Source organism: Pyxicephalus adspersus, chromosome 6 (assembly GCF_032062135.1).
Source record: "Pyxicephalus adspersus chromosome 6, UCB_Pads_2.0, whole genome shotgun sequence".
In the NCBI taxonomy this organism is placed as follows: Eukaryota; Metazoa; Chordata; class Amphibia; order Anura; family Pyxicephalidae; genus Pyxicephalus; species Pyxicephalus adspersus.
In genome coordinates, this window is record NC_092863.1 from 7614991 (window position 1) to 7636802 (window position 21812).

General features: G+C 41.6%; 1 protein-coding gene across 1 annotated transcript in view; it reads right to left on the bottom strand.

Moving 5' to 3' along the window:
* Positions 1-691: 691 nt before the first annotated feature.
* Positions 692-21812, bottom strand: part of COL20A1 (collagen type XX alpha 1 chain) — a 50994-nt gene continuing 29873 nt past the window's right edge. Inside the window, exons 19-36 of the mRNA XM_072413662.1 lie at positions 20503-20641; positions 17477-17619; positions 15457-15566; positions 15205-15363; positions 11975-12052; positions 11445-11531; positions 11120-11173; positions 10154-10249; positions 9781-9834; positions 9522-9575; positions 7951-8004; positions 4818-4889; positions 3477-3512; positions 3090-3156; positions 2813-3001; positions 2316-2393; positions 2097-2243; positions 692-1315 (exon numbers count right to left, since the gene is read on the bottom strand). Coding sequence (XP_072269763.1) covers positions 1287-1315; positions 2097-2243; positions 2316-2393; positions 2813-3001; positions 3090-3156; positions 3477-3512; positions 4818-4889; positions 7951-8004; positions 9522-9575; positions 9781-9834; positions 10154-10249; positions 11120-11173; positions 11445-11531; positions 11975-12052; positions 15205-15363; positions 15457-15566; positions 17477-17619; positions 20503-20641 — 1646 coding nt within the window. The 3' untranslated portion in view covers positions 692-1286. The remainder of the gene's footprint in view (positions 1316-2096; positions 2244-2315; positions 2394-2812; positions 3002-3089; positions 3157-3476; positions 3513-4817; positions 4890-7950; positions 8005-9521; positions 9576-9780; positions 9835-10153; positions 10250-11119; positions 11174-11444; positions 11532-11974; positions 12053-15204; positions 15364-15456; positions 15567-17476; positions 17620-20502; positions 20642-21812) is intronic.

A 21812-nucleotide genomic window follows, 5' to 3' on the forward strand; every position in this document is an offset into this window, starting at 1 on the left:
CGACAATGGAGTTGGAGAATGACCCACGGGACTCTGAGAAAGGCATGATCACTAATGCCAGGCTGAGATCTGTGAAGGCCCGAATCTCCAGTGTATAAAGAACGGTTCAGAACGCAAAACACATCATGAAAATATTCACTGCGTGGGAAGAGAGACTTGGTGGATGAATATATGAGAATTAGACCAGGGCCAGAGAAGCTTATCGCCAGCCTGCAATACAATCATTAGCATCACAATACAGGCAATACTAAAATGTGCAAAGGAGAGAAAAAAGAAATGGTTCAAATAAAATCATTCCCAACAACACTACTATGATAGAAGCCTTGGGGTGTGCCATACCATGATACATACATATATAAATATATACACACACTAAATGACCAGGTTTGTCTATCAAACGTTTTTCTTCCCTGGTGGCACGGGCATATTCCAAGGTGGCTGTGCCAGGATTCATTGTTAAAGAATGGTTCAGGAAGCACAGGCATCATTTTGGCCACCGCAGACCTGGAACCCATTGAGAATCCTCGGAGAAGACTTTACACAGCAATCCCATTCTCTCATCCTAATGAGAACTGGCCAATATTAAAATCTTACAGATATGATCAGCGTGATAAACAGCTGCAAAATACATCAACCAAAACCAACTCAAATCTAAATTATTGCACTGGAAACAGAAGTTAACAGGCTGGAAAATAATTAAAAGCAGTTCTTTATTTGTACTGTAAAAGAATATACAGAACACGACAATAGCTTATTTATAAATGTATTCACAGAGAACTAAGAAATCATATAAACGGTAATATAAATAGAGATGGACCAGGAGGAATAAAACAGCAATAGAAGAGCGTGCAACCATTCAACAATCATCATCACCGTGCTAACTGCTCACAAGGTGAGATGTGACTTCCATAAGGTAATGTTCTACAACTTCTCTTACCAGGTCACAGCTTTTCCACATTGACAGCCAATCTCTGTTTTACAGAAAAGATTAATAAGAATGGTCCAGCATAGAAAACAATTCTTTAGAAAATAGCCCCCATTGTCTGCACAAGTCTTGTAAAACTCTGTTGAAGGCACTGATGGTGGTAACACATCACAATTATTAAATATCACGCGGCAGACTTCTTGCAGCAAGCACCTGCATGCAAAATGCAGAAGATCTCAGCCCATGTAAACCTGAAGGATGTTCTGGGTGATCCCAGCTGGGCTGTTACGGAAAGCAAGTTGTCACTGAGCCAGAGCCATGCTCCACCGCATTTGTACATTATGTGGTTAGCAGGAAGCATTCAGGGACTAATATTCAGTTCTTCAGCTCCTGGAAATTACAGAAATGACAATGTTAACAGAAGCTAGAACACTTGTTCCTGTTTATTTAATTATAATGGTTAAAATGTTTCTAAAACCACTTCTATACTTTCTAATATATGGGCTCCTTAGACAATGACACACAGGGTTCAATAACTGAACAAAGATACTTCAGAACAAAGGTACACTGACACATGGGGTTCTAGAATGAACATATATAAAATGCAAAAACACACGGGGGTCCAGAATGAAGAGAGAGCAAAGGAAGTCTAATGCCCCAAGGGTACAGCAACACTTGGGGTTCCAGAATGAAGAGAGAGCTAAGGAAGTAAAAATCCCAATGGTACAGCAACACTTGGGGTTCCAGAATGAAGAGAGCAAAGGAAGTCTAATCCCAAAGGTACAGCAACACTTGGGGTTCCAGAATGAAGAGAGCAAAGGAAGTCTAATCCCAAAGGTACAGCAACACTTGGGGTTCCAGAATAGAGAGGGAGAAAAGGAAGTCTAATGCCCAAGGGTACAGCAACACTTGGGGTTCCAGAATGAAGAGAGAGCTAATGAAGTCAAATTTCCAAGGGTACAGAAACTATTGGGGTTACAGAATAAGTAGACATAGACGACTGAGTGGTACCCTGACACTTAGGGTTCAACCTTTCTATTATTGTGGATTTTGTAGGACCACTTAAAAAGAAGCATCATCTCTGTTTGGTTTGTATTTCCTTGACATTATATGAAAACTACCAGTAGATGAATGCAGGAGGCCTATACAAACACCAGGTATCTCCACTTACTTGATGTATAGCACGCAGAAGAGTCACAGCCACCTACTACCCCTGGAGGTCCATAATGTCCAGGAAATCCTGGATTTCCAGGAGGACCAGGCCGTCCCATAAAGCCATTGGGCCCTGGATTTCCAAAGACCTCCTTTCCTGGAGGACCTAAAATAAAAGAAAGAAAAAATTAGCATTGTAAAACCAAAAATTCAGGTTTGTAGTTTTCAAAGAATCTACCTAATGCTCCGGGAGGTCCTGCTGGGCCTTCTTTATCTTGTCCTGGAGCACCTTTTTCTCCTTGATGTCCCTTGGGTCCTAAAATATTAACAAGTATTATTATATAAAGGAATAGAAAGGATTAGAAAACTATATTTTATAATAGTATAATCAGTACTTTGTACGTTGGGGAACAGTCAGTTGGGTACAGAAAAATGCCTTCCCTAAACTGGTACAACATACTGTAGTTGGAAGAAAACAATTGTCTAAATGTCTTTGAATTCCTTGGCCGTTCATCAGAAACTACTCAACTCAATAATTTGGAGGGGTTCCAGATACTTTTCACCATATAATTGACTTTCTAACATTATGAGGGTTTTTAATTCATGATATCGTTTAGGTAAACCTAAAGGTCCACTCACACGGATTCTAAAACCATCCTTGAAGAAATGGGACCAAAACTTGGAAGAAGAAACCATGCTAATCCTCCTACCCCCTAAAAAGAAGAAATGGGATACCTCGTTCTCCAGGGTATCCGTTCCTGCCTAGTTGTCCAAATGCTCCATTGGCTCCAGGCTCTCCTTGTTCTCCTGGTGGCCCTGGAGGTCCAGGTGGTCCTGGTTCTCCAGGTTTTAATTCCACATCCCAGAGAGGGACCGGCTGCACATCTTTCTCCTGTAGCACTGCTTCTAGTTTTACTAGGTGAGCTGCAAAATGATGACATGGAATGGAAAATATCATTTATTAGACATTATAATATTCTCAGCAGAAGACAACCATTTGACAAGCACTTACCCTGAATGAGTCTTTCACACACTTGATTCACCAAATGGTAAATGGTGGCAACAGATTGAGGTTCACCCTGTTTGTAAAAGACAAGGCCTTTAAAGAAGGTAAGGACGGTGGAATATTGTTTTGAAACCAACAGTAGCTAAAATCCTTAAACATAACTTAAGCTACTCCCGATCAACTCTGAAAAATTCAACACATGACATTTAATCCTTTCTGTCACTACAATAATAATATTTCAAAATCACAGATATCCTGCTGCGAAAATTCTTTCAATGAAAGACCTGATGAGCGAAGAAATGATTTTCTGTCTGGCTCTATCACAGAACATCAGGTTGAGGTCAAGAGAGAAGCAATTAGTTACTGCATGGAGCTACATTAATTGAAACTCACCTTCTCGCCTTTCTCGCCTCGAGTGCCGGGAAGACCCTGTGGAAACCAGAGAATTAATAATGAACCATTGATGAACAATAGGCTACAAAATCTTTATTAAAAGTCTAGAGATTGATCACGGCATGGAGAAGGCTAACAATTCATTTTCTAAGAGCTGCTAATACCAAGGGGATAGCACCCTACCCATTCATTAATGACCAATGACAAAACTAAGAATGCAGCCTATCCATTCACTGGAAACCAATGACATTACAGAGAAGGCAGCCGATCCATTCACTAGATACCAATGACATCACTGAAACTGCAGCCAATCCATTTATTAGAGCCTAGTGGCATCACTGAGAATGCAGCCTATACAATCACTAGAGACCAGTGACATCACTGAGAATGCAGCCTATCCAATCACTAGAGACCAGTGACATCACTGAGAATGCAGCCTATCCATTCATTAGAAACCAGTGACATCAGAGACAACACAGCCTATTATTTTTCAGGTCCTGGGTGATATCACTTTTTCTATTTATTCCTGAAATAGCTGCATTTGAGTTGCTATAAATGGAATACCAATGACAAGCCTTATATAGCTGTTTACTAAGTGTGAATTTCTTGAATTCCTGAACTAACAACATTCTACTAATGAAGAGATAAACAATACACAGTCATCAGAATCCTCTAAAATATTCTTCAAGGTGTCAGTGACGTCAGCCCACCCTGCACCCTACAACAGGGAGTCTGGAAAGCAATCATCTTTCTCATTCATTAATTACACTTCTTGTGTAGGAGCCTCTGTTGGGGTGTTCTGGTTGCCCCTTTACCACAGGTCCATCCCCAGCTTTAGTTATAAGGGTAATAATGATTCTACTTATATTATATTTTATAATAATATATTATAGTGCATTCTATCTATTGAGGTCTTGTATAATCTCTGATGAAGCAGATTAATTCTGCGAAACGCGTTGGATTATCAGAATCTATTACAACATCTCAATGATATACACAATTGTTTGGTGCTATGTACTGAGCATTTCCATCCATTGTTTTTATAGCTGGTGTTTAAAAAAATATTGTTTTTTAGATTTGAGCCTATTTTGTGACATGTACTGAACTGCCTTTAAAGTCCCACAAAAATACCTACCTTTCTATATACTCAAGAGTTTAGGGATGTTGGCAATATATATCTATTGGTTTGAGTTCAGACAACCAATTAGCCCCTTTACCCCATCTAAAGCCTCTCATGTGACACAGTTGCCCTCTTTCCCTTCATTCCTTGTCTGAACATTTATAGATGCTGCCCTAAACCATAAGTGGGCAGACCAGCATGCTAGGTTCATCATTACATACCGTGGGCCCAACTTCACCAACAGGTCCTCTATCACCAGGACTTCCATTTAAGCCTGGAACGCCTTGAATACCCTAAAAAAAGTATTAAAAAAAAAGAAATTCAGGCAGTTTAAATACAATACATATAATGAGCACAATTTGAACAATGGCATGATGGTTCCATGTATCGTGGGCTCGTCCATCTCTGGGCATGTACCACAAGCTATAAATAAAAGCTGCCCTATATAGGAGGACTGTTTGTAACTATGACAAATACACAGAATTATCTGAAGTTCCCAGAAATCACAGCGCCCGGGATAATTATTGTGCCAAGTTGCCGGTAAAACATTTGTAAATGAAAAGTCGACTTTTACCTAAAAAATACATATATACGGAAAATCGTAAATCATCAGCAACAGCGGCTGGTTTATCATGTGGCACCATTAGCGTTGACCTTTACTTTTCTATCTGCAGACGCTGAGATTTTCTATGACTGATGGGAAATTTAAATGTCGCTACTTTGTATTAGAGCAGATGGGGTCATTCCATATACTGTGCATATACCGTGGGCTGCACAGGAAGTGATAAGGAGCCAGACTGCCCTTCTTATCAATCAATACAATGGTACCATGGTTAACATTGTGTAGGTGATGCAACTTTGACTGCTCAAGTGGAGTTAATGAAAGCAGACCCCACCACTTTAGTTGATGAAGGATCTAATGCATGTATTGTCCAGAGTGGACATTCTCAACCAGGGTTCCTCTAGAGTAGTCATTCCCAACCAGGATTCATCTAGACCAGATTTTCTCAACCAGGGTTGCTCCAGAGCAGCCATTCTCATACAGGGTTCCGGTAGAGCAGCCTTTCTCATCCAGGGTTCCTCTAGAGTAGCCATTCCCAAGCAAATCATCTAGAGCAGCTTTTTCTCAAGCAGGGTTTCTCTGTGGCAGCCCGTCTCTACCAGAGTTCCACTGGGGCAGCTCGTCTCTACTAGAGTTCTTCTAGGGCAGCCTTTCTCAACCAGGGTTCCTCTGGAGCAGCCTTTCTCAACCAGGGTTCCTCTGGAGCAGCCTTTCTCAACCAGGGTTCCTCTGGAGCAGCCTTTCTCAACCAGGGTTCCTCTAGGGCAGCCCATCTCTACCAGAGTTCTTCTAGGGCAGCCCTTCTTATCCAGGGTTCCTTCAGAGCAGCCTTTTTCAACCAGGGTTTATCTACAGCAGCCATTCTCACCCAAGGTTCTTTTAGAGCAGCTAGTGTCAACCAGGGTTCCTCTAGTGCAACTCAACGAGGGTTCCTCTAGAAGAGCCATTCTCAACTAGGGTTCCTCTACAGCAGCCATTCTCAACTGGGGTTCCTCTGGAGCAGCCATTCTCAACTGGGGTTCCTCTGGAGCAGCCATTCTCAACCAGGGCTCCTTTAGAGCAACTTTTTCTCATCCAGGCTTTCTCTACAGCAGCCATTCTCATCCAGGGTTCCGTGAAACCCAAGGGTTCCTCTAGAGGTTGCTAGAGTTTCCTTAAACTGTGGCTGACTGACCTCCCATTTGATGATTTCTGCTTAGTTCTTTAATAAGGGATCCCCAAGATCTAACAAGTTTTTCAAGGGTTTCTCAGGAGTAAAAAGGTTGAGAAAAGCTGGGGATGGACCTGTGGTAATACTCCAGTGGTCCTATGACAATCTTCTTCTTCCCACCACTAAAATATGGGCACCAACTCCAACGTTCAATCCAGGACTGGTATAGAAAGTGGCTATTCCTCTTGCATTACATATGATGACATCTGCAAGGTTGAATGAAGACACCAGCGGATTAAGGTAAGTATTCATATAAGCAAAATGAGCTGTGGATTCTTCATTACCTATTACTTCAAAGGGAACATTTGAATGTTTCTTTTAGGTTTAGGCAGCTTATAGGCGAAAACAAGGACAAGAAGCACCTCCCATGGAGCAAACCTCTGGACTAGTAATACATACAGTATAAATATGTATTTAATACATTCCATGCACATCCAAGATCATATCCAAAGAAATATTGCAGGTCATCAACCCAATTAGGACTAACTTTAAGAATTATATATATTGTGTTAGTTTTTTTTTTTTTCATTTGTAATCCTCAGCGTTCGTTGTGACGTTCAATTTGAATCTCGGCTGGTGGCATTTAGTCCTTTCTCCTAATAGATAAGCAGTAATATTGTATTATAATGTAACATCATAAATAAATAAAAAAACCTATACATAATAAATGAGACAGAAAACAAGAACACTCTGCCGCCACGGCTCCCGTGTACATAATTTAATTTGCAAGATAAATTTATAGTTACAAACTTTTATTTTTGTCATCTCTCCCCGCCGGCTAAACTAAACCGAGGTCATTAACAAAAGCTCAAAAGAAATGGATCTGCACAATGGCGGACACAATTGTTTCCACTTTGCAGGTTTTTATTTTTTATTATTGATAACGCTACTCATTCATTCATCTTTTCGGGTCTATTTGGAGAACAGTGAATGTGACATTCACCAGTAGTAGAGAAATAATCACAGCCATTGCAAGTTTTGTCAGAAGAAGATGCTTGGTAAATGTAAGATTCACAGCTTTATAAATAGACCCCATTGTCTTTCAGGTTTTGTATTATTTTTTTTCACTTCTTGTATCGTTTGCTGATGATCCGTGACGATGTCTTGGTGTGAATAATAACCTATTGGATCTTCCTGATGAATAAAAGATATGGTTGAAAAAATGGACTTGCCGTGGATTACTGAGGTCCAAACAATGCAACGTAAATCTGACGGGTGCTGCTGTGCCAGGCACAAAGCCACATCTATTACCATAGTCTCCAGTCACCGAAATCTTATACAATCTTTATTACAAGAGTCATTTATCAATCTTTTTACAATTGCAGCTTTAATTAAAAATGGAGGTTCTGGTTCAGACACTTCCCTTTATAGGGTGGCAACACTCTGTCCCCATCTCCCAGTTGTTTTCCAATGTTGCCACCCTGGCTTCCATTGCAATCCAACCAGATAACTGCCACAACGATCATATGGAAAGGGCTCTCTCCCAGTTAGTAGGTCAAAGAGTCGATTTTTAGACAATCATTGTGCAATTTCTATTTATAACTTTATAAACATGTCAGAACAGACTTGTAAATATTCTTACCCGAGGTCCAGGGGGACCGGGAAGGCCAGTAATTCCCTCTAATCCCCGTACACCCTGGAAACACAAAACAAAATACATAGATGTCGTATACATGAGTATTATAAATATACAATAAATATTATGAAGCAGCAGTACATTGTAACCCCCTTGTAGCCACCAGCTAAGAGCAGCCTATCATTGGCTCCTTGTGGGCGGATTGGTGACTTCTGATTGGCTGCTATAAATATCTCTACATAAACTTACGTAAACTTAAAGTTAATCTATGATAATGGGGAGAAAGCATAACCAACATTGGGGACATCATAATCCTTACACAACTATTATTTTTAGGTGTATCCAGGGATGCCATCAGAAATTTATGGGCCCCATACTAGGTAAACATCCTGGGCCCCCATGTCTAAAAATTTCAGAATTGCAAAATTCAGCTATTTTGATGGGTACAGAAGTACCCCTTGTCCCATGGCCCGGCCTTTGTATGTTTGGATATAGAAGCTTCATTCACCCAGGGAGGAGTGGGCATGCATTGGCAGCTTGATCAGCAAGCACAAGTTAACAAGCACACAATCATACCATGCCATCTTCTCCTTCATCCTCCCAATTTTTGTTTTTTTTTAATAAACAAGTCCCAAGTTTTGACTTCATCTGAACCGCATGCGACTACTTCCATCCGCCGCAGGTTGATCTCTAGGAATGATTTATTGAGGTCCCCATGGCTGCTCCCAGCAGGAAGCCCAACACATGTGAATATAAAAAGGTCACATTTGTCTGCAATGTTGGAGATGTATAATGAGATGTCACAGCGTCAGGCTGAGAGCGAAGACAATTTGGCACAAACTTAAAAAAATCCCTCCTGTCCCGATGTCATTAGTGAGAACACAGAGAGGGAATCCAAGGGAACAGAAAGTTCTTTACAGACTAAACTACATGACCGCTCAAGGCAGCGCTATACAGAAGCAGATCCGCATCGGACAGCTTTGTCACCCCGGCTGCACATTGATCTCTTCTATTCCAGAGCTATTTGTAGGTCGCTGCTTGGTAACAGCAAATTTGGTCTTGGCAATTTATTCTGTGAATATTTTATCACGGCAGGGAAGAAATTCCAGATTTTGCTGCAAAATATTTCCTGATCCATATATGAAAAGAAAGAAAATGCTTCTATTGTTACAAATCATAAAGTGATTGGTTCCATAAATGGGTATTACTATCGTGACCCCCATTGGGGGATACATGGGACCCAGGCAGCAATAAAACCTGAAATAAGTTCCAAGTATTCTGGAAAAGTTTTGTCCGGGGTTTGACTTTAACATATTCACCCTAATAAAGGAATTATTCACCCTAATAAAGGAATTATTCACCCGGGTGACCCTGTATTATCCATACCCAAGAAGAATACAAAATAAAAATAGAATGCCTTGCAGTCAGAAATTAGAATTGCTGATGTAATTGGCACCATGGATCCACACGTATGTATTTATATCCCGTCACACCTATATCTGTGCTCACACCTATTCAGCTGAAGTCACAGCTTCTCCTAATGAACATCATCATATACGATAGGTTGTCACACCTACCTTGGGCCCCATCGTGCCATCTTTTCCCGCCTTCCCCTCAGGACCTGGAAAACCCTACGGGAGCAGAGAGCCTTGTTAGCAAATTGCAAAAATTAGAATGAAGAAATATTGGAGCCATGGATAGAGAATTTACTTGAAACACCCAGCTTAGGCTTTCTGCTTCTTCTGCTCCAACAAGTGGTGGAGTTGCTGGTCACATGACCCATGCCTTGGCCCACCAGTATCAACACAGCCAGTGAGCAACCTCCTTTTATCTTACCTGCAGTCCCGGACTTCCAATGTCACCCTTTTCACCCTTCATCCCGGGGGGGCCCTAAACATAAGACATGATTTTATGATCCACATTTAGAAATATTACCCATAATGCACATCTCAGCAGTTCCTATTGAAGAGGGAGCAGATTGGATTGACATTTTCCCCATAATCCCTTGCTCTAACCCTGTAATAAAAATGACATATATGTTCTGAAACCCAAAAGAATATATTATAACCTATCAGTCCTTAATTGGCGGCATTAGTTTCCTGTACTGCGGTGACAACACTCATTGTGATATATTTATTAAGAAGGGATATGTGTAACCTTTTCCCGAACTCTACCTTTTTTACATTTTTTAGAAAAAAGCAGATCGTACCATTGGCCCAGTAACCGTCATCCCACGAAGTCCAGGAGAGCCCATACGCCCACCGGGACCTTCTGGACCCAGCTGTCCGGACACGCCTTGTTCCCCCTGAGAAAAAAAAGGTAGATATACTAAATATATGTATTTATCACTTCATCAACAACCCACGGCAGCTCTGCTATTCCTCTGATTGCATCAGTTCACAGTTTGCTCCCCAAGGTGGCAAGTGTTGATTTGCTGCAGGTGGGAGAGACGGAGATAGTCTCCGATGTGTCCCTCAGGGCAGCCCCCACGTGGTATGGAGTGAGATGAGAGAGATATAAATACCTCTAAATGGGGAACTTATAATGTGCCATAAATATTGGAGAACGCAGCCAAGTCAATGTGCTGATGGCGGTCACATGACCATGCATGTCTGTGTTTGTAGTGCACTTCGGTGGGACAAATGCCCACAGGGACTTGTAAACACAAGCCATTGTCAGCCTTTGGAAGGACTTTGTGTGCACTCTAAAACCACCACCAACCCAAAATAATCATCTGGATTTTGATGGATGGTCAGTATTTTATATATTTCTATATTAATATTCATGGGGCATGAACACACCGTAATCTCTGCAAACCAATATGGTGGCCAAGTCTTACTATTCATGGTGGTGGTTCAAGTTCTGAGAATGTCTTCCTGTGCCATTCATCCAATTAAGGCAACAGCACTTTACCCATCACATAGAGGGTCCCTTCTTCCCACGTCATTCTTCCAATCCGGACAAAAGCACTGCCAAATGGTGCCTGGATTATGTTACCTCTCTGGGGCCTGGCCTTATATCACAGAGCAGTAAAAAATGGTTCAGTCATCACATATCATTGTAACATTGAACTACTTGGCGCCTGCCCTAGAGGTAGCCATTGTGTTGGAGTTAAGCCTTTATGGTAAGCATTGAGCCTTGTCATATACTTAGAGGGGAAAATAATAGTACATACCGCCGGACCCGGCTCGCCTTGCTCTCCTTTGGAACCTCGAGGTCCTGGTGGCCCCTGTAGATATGAAGAAAAATTTACACCTAAGCAAGGGTTCAAGCAGATCATCCATCCAGGTCCATCCTTTATCCCTCAGGGGCTGTCCTGTTTACTCAGAACTGTAGGAGGAGCCTAAGAAGAACATCCAATAGCAGGCTGAGGTTGGTGTGACTGAGAATTTGGATATGATATGGAATGGTATACTGTAAAGTAATATTAAAACCTGTGACATATTAGTGTGGTCATTCTCAATGTAACTTCCCCTGGTATATCATGACTCAAAACTTACCGGAAGTCCTGGAGGGCCAGGAGGTCCTGGGATATCAGAGGTGCAGGTACAAGAGGGGGCCATAGCAGGACACGCATTCTCATCCCTCTAAAAAGACCAAAAAAGCTTATTTGGGGGTTACTTTGAAGAATTCAAGAGACAACGAAGAACCTGATAAAGAAGGGAGCCCAGCTCGGTAGTGGAGGCACAACTAATTCAAGGCTTTCCAGAAATAAAAAGAAATATCCTTATTCTAGAGATGTCCCCTACAGTACATTGTTTTTACTCACCAGGGTCTGGGACATCAATTGCTTGGGCAAACTGTTGTAGGGCCTCAGAATGGCAGGGAGTGGGAATGATGTGCATTTGGGGCCACCACTTCATATTTTCCCAGGGCTTCATTTTGCCAAACTCTAACACTAAAGTAACCCCTATCATGGTGTACATACCTTAAAATGAACCTGTGCAAGTCATCTTGTTTCTGCCCATTGGCCACCCTCTAAAAAAAAATATTAGGTAACATTCAGATGCCGCAGGTCACCCTGCCTCACCTTGGCCACAACATCACAGCATCCATCTCCAATAGGGATCTCTGAACCGCATATCATCAGGAATGACTGGAGCTGCAACTGGAAGGCACAGACAGGTGGGGTTAATGGCGCCCAACACAACGGGGGTGTACTTAAAGGAAACAAGTTTTCTTTTGTTATTTTTGTAATTATGAAACATTGTATGTTAATATTATACAGAAATACATGGACGAAAATGTTCAAGTGACAACATTGGAGAAATGTCTTATTTCCGGGTCTATCTCCAGGATAGGAAATAAAAGGAAACTTCCCCAACTGGTCACAAATGGGAAAAATAGACTTGGAGGAGTTTTACAACTTCCCTTCTCTATGTAAAACATGTATAACTGTACCTAAACTTTTATTACATAGGAAATAAGTATATTGCTTTTTGGAACGTTATCACACCCGCAGTTCTTCTTCCTGGGAATATTTTACCCTTTTCCCCCACCCGCTGGTATACATTGGTAACCCTCCTCACACAGAATCACATGACGCAAAACGTCCTCCTAAAATGTCACTAATAACATCATTTTCCATTTCACAGTATCATGCTCCAGGCTTCCTTCTCCAGTCTAAAAATACTACTTCTTGATGAATAGTCTTTGCCAAGTCTAATAAAGTGCTGATCGGTATCTGTTCCCTGGAATCTTCCATCCCAGCATATATTTATTTAGAGGAATCCAAATTTTATTCACTTACATTTCCTAACTGAAAAGGAAAGCATTCAAATGCATTTTATTAAAAGGGACTGCTACTTAGCACTGATGAAGTTGTGTGTGCTATATGATAACAACATCATACAACAATTACTTTGGTCCTTCATGGATACCAAGAAAAAATGGAAAAAGGGAGGCAAACTAAAACCGCATGTGCTTTTTTTCCAGGTTAAAGTGATTTAAAACTTTTAATTGATTATGCTGGGTCTCTTGTTCCTAAATGATTTTGGTGCAATAATTTTGGCCACCAGTAGATGGCACTGTGTCCTTGTGTAAAGGGTTCCAAACTCTGAGAGTTTGTTGTACACTTTACATGATGACACAACGCCATCTAGTGGTGTGACCCAACTATAAACAGAGGTTCCTTTGTAATGGCAGTTTGGGTCAAAAAGTTTCAGTTTGTATATGAGTATTTACAGTACACAGATATATTACAGGGAGCCGTTTTACCTGATGAAGCATTTGTATTTTTGGCTATTTGGTATTGAGATTTATAGAGCTGTGACACAAATCAAAGTTTTACTCAACACTAAACACTTACAGGTCTAGTCCCTCCTCCATCCTTTGACTGGACAGTGGCCAGATGCTCATTACCGCCCCCATGGGCTCAGAATTGACCTGGTGACCTCAAACAATGCTTGAAATTTGGAAAGTCACTTTAAAGTCTCAGGCCATTTATTGCCACTCTGATTACATTTAACATTTCCATCATAATTTTATTCTATCATGCGTTGTGCTGGTGATACTGCTGGATTCTTATAATATTTAGCACAAGTGGCAAAGCCAAGCAAAGGCATATGGCAGGAAAATCTAATTCTACAGAGATGCCACCACCTATGCAGCGTTTGTCAGTTATCTACTTAAATCTTGTAAATTTATTTTTAAAAGTCAACTTTTGTATCGTAAACTCCCCTAAAAGTCAATAAGAAATATGGAATTTATTTATTCCTCTATAGAGCCACAGAAGGATGGGCTTTATGTCTGATAATACAATATCAGTATAGTGACTGTGTAGGCTTTGTATTATAGAAACTGTTGCACAATTTGTGTACAATCTCCTTTAGATTCAATTGAACTATATGAAGGCAAAAGAAAAACATAGGAGTGGATTTTAGTGTTCTGTTTCTTAGCATATAGGTGTCAATGTCCCATACTAAACAAATCCACAATGCAAATCATATACCGGGACAATCCAATATCATCAAACAAACAAAACGCAGATTTTCTGCCATTCAAATCAATGTCAAAAGGGTCTTCATGTGTTTCATGATCCATCTTCCTACCATGACATGTGACATCAGTGTTTAAGCACATTCAATGTCCGATGGCATGCGTTTCCCTCCCACAAGCATTCCCCAGGGCTGACAATGAAATGAACACATCCATTGCATTATTTTGTCTGCCCAACAGTAGCCTCCTCTTTGCAAATCTGAGTGGCTATAAATAGAGAGACAATATCGCTTCCCTTTAAATGCCCTCCAGAGAGACGGAGTCCTCTTTCTCCATTCTCCTTGGATGCCCGGAGTCAGCCTCAGCCTAAATCTCTTCCAAATGAGAGCCATTGATCATTGCAAATTTAAAATGTCTACGCTTAAATAAAGCCGGATGACGGACGAGAATGAGGTCCTCTGTCTAGCGGCTGGTTAGCCGGGAGGGGGACTGTGCTGACACCGGGATGATGCTATAGAAATTTCTGCAGAAGCAGTCACAACACAGATGATGGTTAACCCTGCCTTCACCAATTGTTTGCCCATTACTGTTTAAGAAAATCTGTGCCGCGAGAAATACTAGATATGTGTGCTGTGTTTCGAAACACCAATCAAAAAAGCAAGTGAATGGTAAGTGCCAACTGGGCAAGTGAATGCTAGGCTTTGTTTGGGCATCAAAGACCTTCTACCTGATAACCAATTGGCATGAGTACTTGCCTCAAAGACCACAACGTAGGAGGTCAAACTCCATTCCATCTGCCTATATCACTGCTTATCGATAACAAATGAAAAATTTGAACCCCGGTTAGTTCTTGTGCTTGCCATCTACGTTTCCCCAAGATAGGTTCACCCTATTTTTCTTGGTGACCCGTTACATGAAAGGGTGGAAAATCCAACTTTTTTCAGGAGAAATAGAGAGAGGGGACTGTTACTTTAATGGCAGACATCTATGGTAAGATGTGATCCTTCAATAGGAGGCAAAGCTAATTTTCACTAACAGGACATTGGCTACACAATAAAACCAAAAATAGAGGTTTAAACTAATCCCTAAAACAAATCCCTTCTATAATGGAAATGTCTACTTTTCCTAGAATAGGGCAATAGTAAATGTTGAAGCATGATGGTGTATGAAGTATATGGAATGTAGAATATAGATAGAATATATAGAATATGGAACCCTGCAGACACCAAGTCTTGAAGTGCCACAGTCACCATGGTCCAAAAGGGACCAGAGATTGAATGCCCAATGGGCAAAGCCAGACACAAGCCCAGTCTGACTACTTACAGCTGAGGAGCCGCTCCTCGGTCCTCTGGTTCTGGTCAGTTTTCCCAACATCTCAAATCCCAGTGTGGTCACCTTTCCCATGGGCTTCACCACCTTCTCCTTCACCATCTGACAGTCCACATAGAGCCGAATGCTTGTTTTAGACACTGCCACTTGTAGCTGAAGAAAATGAAACACAAATTTGTGACATTATTATGAAAGAAAGGAAATTGGAAGCTGTAATGTGTGATGATATAATTTCGCACTCAGCACCTTATGGAAACTGCCATAGAAAATCTTCTTCACTTCTTCCCCATCGAAGGTCACCTCCTGCAAGTTCCCATCAATGTCAGGGTTGAAATAAGTCAACGACTGCTGATTGGCTATTGTGCAGAGATAAAGGATTGAGATTGGATTAAACATTCTGGGAAAAAAATAATTGGGTTAAGAAAGAGCCAAAATTATTTGTCTCAGAAAGAGAAGAGCCTGAGATATGAAGCGGGTCATGAGAGAATTGAGGACTAATTAAGTTTCTGACTCCTAAAGCATTGGGTATGACCGACTTTCACCCAGGTGAGCTAAGGGAGTCAAGTTCACTTCCCAAAAGGATTCTAAGCCAAGCATGATAGAAGGCAGATATGGGACCAGTACCTAAAACTGGGATAGAAAAATATGGTAAAAGATCCAATCTTCCATAATTAAAGGCCAATGAACCTTAGAATTGCAACAAGATTACAGAATTCAGATCAGAGGAAAATTAATATTATTCTAATCTTTTTATCAGTGGAAAATGTTAAGGTTTCTAACTCATTCTAAATGCTTGCTGAGGAAAAACCCAACATACTTAAGGAGGATTTACAACACTGGTGGATCTTGTATTGGTCTTCCAACTAGGACCACCATACAAAATGGCCAGGCCCCATACTAAGTAAACTTCCCGGACCCCCTAACCCTAGGTCTAAAAGTTCCAGAATTGCAAAAGTTGTGGTGTTTTGATGAGGGCTCAGTAAACAAGTACCCCTTGTGCCCCACGTCGATGGCGGCCCTGCCTCCAACCTCTATTAAACAAGAGGGAATTTCAACCTACATATCTGTCTGCAGCTGCTCTTACCGCACACCGTGGTAAAGACGACCCAGTAGAGGAAAGCTTGGCTTCCATAGTGATTTGGGACTATTCCCTGTACTACCCTTGCACCATCCAGCACACAGGAGGATCAAGGCACAGCCACAAGAGAACGCCGTGCTTAGATACATTGCATGATAGCTATTCTTGCATAGCAATAAAAGGTATAAGACCCCATGGTTCTAATGAGAGAAAGTACTAGAGACTTTGCAAAAAGATGAATATCTGTGATCTACCTACCTGCCTAAGGCAGTGGGTTTTCCAGGTCCTCATATTCTTGGCCAAGTAGGAAACGAATGATCAGGCAGTTCCCTGACCTAGCCGAAGATGGCTACATGCTACAACCACCCTTCCTGATATTCCAGGCAGCTCCGTTTACACTTGCCGAGTATATTAAAAAGTGTGAAATGAAATGCAGGACAGGAAATTATTACAGCCATGGAGAAATTACCAAGGAGAAGCTTCAAATAGCAAAAATTAAAGTTCTGCCCCTGGGCTACATATTGAATAATGGTCCTGCATATTGCTTGTGCACCCCCCTTTCCCCTTGGGATTTGTAGTCACCTTCATGGATTCACACTGACCTGCCTGGTCCTTGGATGACCTACGAGGCTCAAAGACGAGTCAGTGGCTTCTGTTGGGATTGAAATCTCCGGATTTCCACCTATGTCAGAATCTGATTTTGCTGTACGCAATCATTTAGACTGAGATTTATTAATTGTGGATGTGAAATACCACATCTAAACCTGAGAAAAAAATATACTAAATCATAGGTACAATGTTATATATTGCAACTTAGATGTGGTGGCTTCATAAGGTTCATGGCTTTTTTTTCTGGTGAGACTGCTGCTAATACACTTCCTGTCCAAGGATGACAACACTCATTGTACTGTATCATTAGAGAAGCAGCATTGTCACTCTAGGACTCATATAAAGAAGACCTCCCTCTCTTTACTTCTCTATGCTATAGTGGGAAGGGGTACTGCAGCTTTCAGAAACAGACAAACAATGTAAAAGTTGCAAAGCAAGCAGAACAGAACCAAAGCATATAGACTACCAGATATCTAGTACAAAATTGGTGTATTGGTATTATCATAATTCCTATATTATACAGCAGTAACCGTGTAAATCATTAAAATGACCCAAACAAGACCACACTTAGGAGCTTACGGTCCAGGATGATTCCTACGACTGGCTGGAAATCTTCATCCGTCAGTTGCCACAAGGCGAATGGTTCCTGGGCAGCATTGGCAGGTAGGCGAAGGAGGAAGCTAAGGCCGTGTTCCTGGGGGAGCCCATGGGGATGAGCTTCTCTGAAAAGATAAAATGGTACAGTGAGACTAAAAGAATGCCCAGCAACCATAATAGGTTCTCCCAGTGTACTGCCATCCCCACCATTTATGATAGTGACCACTACTCCCACCATTTATAATAGGGACTGCTGCTCCCACCATTTATAATAGGGACTGCCACTTGAAGTGTTTCCAATTCAAAAGGCACATGGGCCAGAATTCTGTGTCACATTCATAGGTTGGAGAAGATGTGGAATTTCCCAGAAATATGGATGAGGCTAATGAAGCATTGAAGGACAGAAAGATAAAAACTAGAATAGAAAATCCAATTTGCGTTGGGAGGAATCACGTTTCAGCAGTTATGTCCTGAATTGGTCTAAATGCTAAACCGTCATGTCTGACTGGAGCGTATGTTTAATAATAGAAGTTTAATTCAGTGTAGCATGGGCACTAATCACCCCCCGACTTTTCTCTTTTTACATGCAATCAGAAGTGCAGGATATCTACACAGAGCCAAGCACCAGTGGTACTGTCAGCGGTGAGTGATTGGGCGCATTAGAAGTCAGCGACATGAAATCCTCCGACTAATGGAAGGCAGGTGCCCAGATTATCCACATATCGAGGGGCTCAGAAGGAAGACCGCAATTTTCAAGATAACAACACCAAGCTAATTTAGGAGATCTGTGGGTCATAATGCAGGAAATTACCATATTACTATAAATATTTATTATGCTCAGCTTACTCAACCCTAATGCCCCAATGGTGACCATGTAACATGCATAATGACTGCTTGGGCAGAAAGTTGCACCTGATTGGCAGCAGTCATGTGATCAGGTCTAGGAGAAGAGGACAGTGAGGTCCTGCAGTTTAGTCCACCCTCTGTCTAGGTCAAAAATAGCTGAGAAATAAAGGAACTTATGAAACTTTTATATGTGCTTGCTATATTGATAGAGAGCTGACAGATTAACACCCACTTTAACTAGAACCACCTTCAAGTTTTTTATTGCTGTCTGTTACCCCACTGGGTGTGGAAGCACAGTGAAGTTACTGGATGACAAAAAAACTGGGAAGTACACTGAAGCCACTAAATGACACGTAGACTAGAAGCACACTACTGAAAATTAAAGTAATCAGAGGACAAATAGACTGGAAGCACACTGGAGCCACTGGGTGCATGGGAGTCAGCAGATGACATGTTGGCTGGCGCTCTGTTCACACTTGGCACATTGAAGCCACAAAATGACACATGAGCTGAGAGCACACTGGAGCCACTAGATTGGAAAAGGAGAGCACTAGAGACATTTGGTACATTGGAATCACTAGATGACACATGGGTTAGAAACACACTGAAGCTAGTGTGTACATTGAGGTCCTAACATAATTTATGGACCGGGCACACGGTGGATACTTGGCTCACATGTGGACAGGGGGCACACGGTGGATACTTGGCGCACTGGAGTCACAAGATGACGTGTAGCCTAAGAACAGCCGTAGTCATTTTGCACATTGGAGTCACTAGATGGCACATTGCGTGGGAGCACACTGTAGACATCTGGCATATTGGAGTCCCCGCTAGCGCACTGAAGTATAAATGCTAGATTTGTCAGATCTCAAACAAGTACCTTAACACTGCCAACATCCCTAAATGTCAAATACATGAGAAACCAATTTGTGTTCACGGGAATTTAAAGGAAGTTCAATATATATCATAAAGTAACTCAGCATCATTGATGTGTATGGCGATGATCAATGATATAGATACCAGCCTGGTACTGTGCACAGGGCATTTTATTGAAATTTCCACTCCTCTCCTTGTTTTTATCCTATTGTACTTAATAAAAGATGTTTTTTATTGTTATAATTATTATTATTACTTCTTATGTTTGAGTTACTTTATGATATATATTGAACTGCCTTTAATGAACACAAATTGCTTTCTCACATAGTGCACTGAAGTAAATGGACAAATTGGAGTCACTAGCTGACACGTGGTCTAAAGGCAAACTTGGACTTACTGAATACACTGGAGTCACTGGTACTTGGAGACTGGATTACTAAGCACAAAAGACACCAGAGAGGTGGGGATACAGGTAAGTTTTGTGGCACATAACGTTGACCTGATTGATGCCAGAACTGGCACTCTAGATGAAACCTAGAAGTAATGGCCGTTAAATATCATGAAAGAGGCCCAGCATTGGATCCCAGGGAGGGAGAGTGTGACCGCCAGGTCCACTTTAAGACACTAAACGTCCACGTACCTAAACCAACATTCCTAAATTCAAAGGAGGCCAGAGGTCAGCGGAAGGGACAAAAATCTCAGAGAAAGGCTACAGGTTTAGCAGATTTGCCTGTATAAAGAGATTAATGTTATCTGGTCTTCTGAAGATAAAAGTAAAGGATTAGGCATGGAGAAGGCATGGGACATGAAAAGAAGCAGCTCCTCTCTCCCCCCTACCCAGGCACATAACAGCCCACGCTTCCAATTAACTTTACATCCTATACAAGAAGGGTCCCGGACAGGGCAAGGAGATGAGGCGCTTCTAATCATCAGGAGAGGAAAAGCAGCAAGAAGAACAGGAAGAATAAAGAAAGGCACAGCCTGCAAAAGACACAAGAACCGTAGAGAGAACACAAAAGGTTTTCAAGGGTAAAAACTCCACTTTGGTTACATTAGGTCACAGATCCAGTCTGGAAGAAGATAGATTATAAAAAATTATGAATTACTGTGCTGGAAAAAATGGACTTGGGTTTTAAAGAAATCATTTAACAACTTCAGTAAATGTGCCACCATAATTATTAGAAATATAACAGTTCAGTGGTGGATGTGGTCAGCCAAGGCTACAAGACCCTTAACTTATCCACTTACAAACCTCCATAGACATTGCAAGGAAATTGAGGACCTACCTGGTCCAAACAGTCAGCTGGATGTTCTCTGCCACGGTATAAATCCTGGATCTTCCTAGGACAAAGGCATCAAGGGAGACTCCATTGATGGAGGAATAAAGCTTGTCGTACAGTCCAAAGACCACCATCATGTCGTAGCCTACAAAAGTAGACATTCAGTCAGCTTTCCAAAATTTCAGAATTTCCAAAATGAAAATTGGACAAATTAAAAAAGCTAAGAATTGCTGATAACATTCTTTATTCTGGTGTTATAGGACAGCATACGTGGTCCTATTGTGGGGTAGGTTTGCCAAATATGGTCTGATTGCCTATAGTGATGTGACTTGGTCTATTCCCGACCCCTTCCAATGAATACTGGCCCACTTCTGTGATGGGCAAGAGGTCAGGAGACGACTCCTCGACCTGTATTTCAGCCTTGACCTGCAGTTTGCATGCAAAGTAGATGTAACCCAATCATTAAAATCTGGAGTGTAGACAGAAGGTGGATGGGACCAGGCGTAATGGCCAGGTCTGTAATCGGGGTGGACGAGGCGTATTTCTGCATTGGGCCCCAATCAAAGAAGTTTGACTTTTGCAATGCTAGAACTTTAAGACATGAGGTGAGGTGGCCAAGAAGGTTTGCCTAGTATGGTAACTTCTAATAGCAGCCCCGGTTATGGATAGCAAACTCAATGTCATCCAGTTGGGGATCAAACAGTCAGAGAATAAGCATTGGAAAAAGTTATTCAGCACCGGCCCTTCATTTCTCCGGTGACAGGCAATGTCGGCTTTCATATTACTCTTCTCTCCGCTTGCCTTGAAGGAATCCTCTGTCACACAGATAAAGCAATCATTATTTTATCTCAGCGTTTTGACGGCCTGCGTCCTGAGAGTTATCAGCTACGAGGCACTCCGTCTACAGAAGAATCCATTCCCAGAAAAGACAAATCGGCATTGTTTCCTAATAACGGCCGATATGGCTATCTATCCTACACAGGGCGCTTGGTACATCTCTCCCTCGGCGACTCATCCAAGCCCTCATTAGAAGTGTCTTTCATCATACACTAGGGTAATTATAACACTCCACCATCTGAAATGATTACAATCTCCACGCGTAATTGGAGGATGACCCTAATTTAACAAGGCCGCTTCTGAATTCGGCATCAGACGTCTTGCTTTTTTTTCCACTTTGGGGGTCATCCGCCAAAAAAAAAAGCTGTATCGTAGTCCAGAGACCACGTGGCCTGACTGCCTAGGCTTTTGGCCACATGACAGCCCTTTACGTCTCTACTTTCCTAAACCACATCCTGACCTTATTTTCTTTTGTCTTC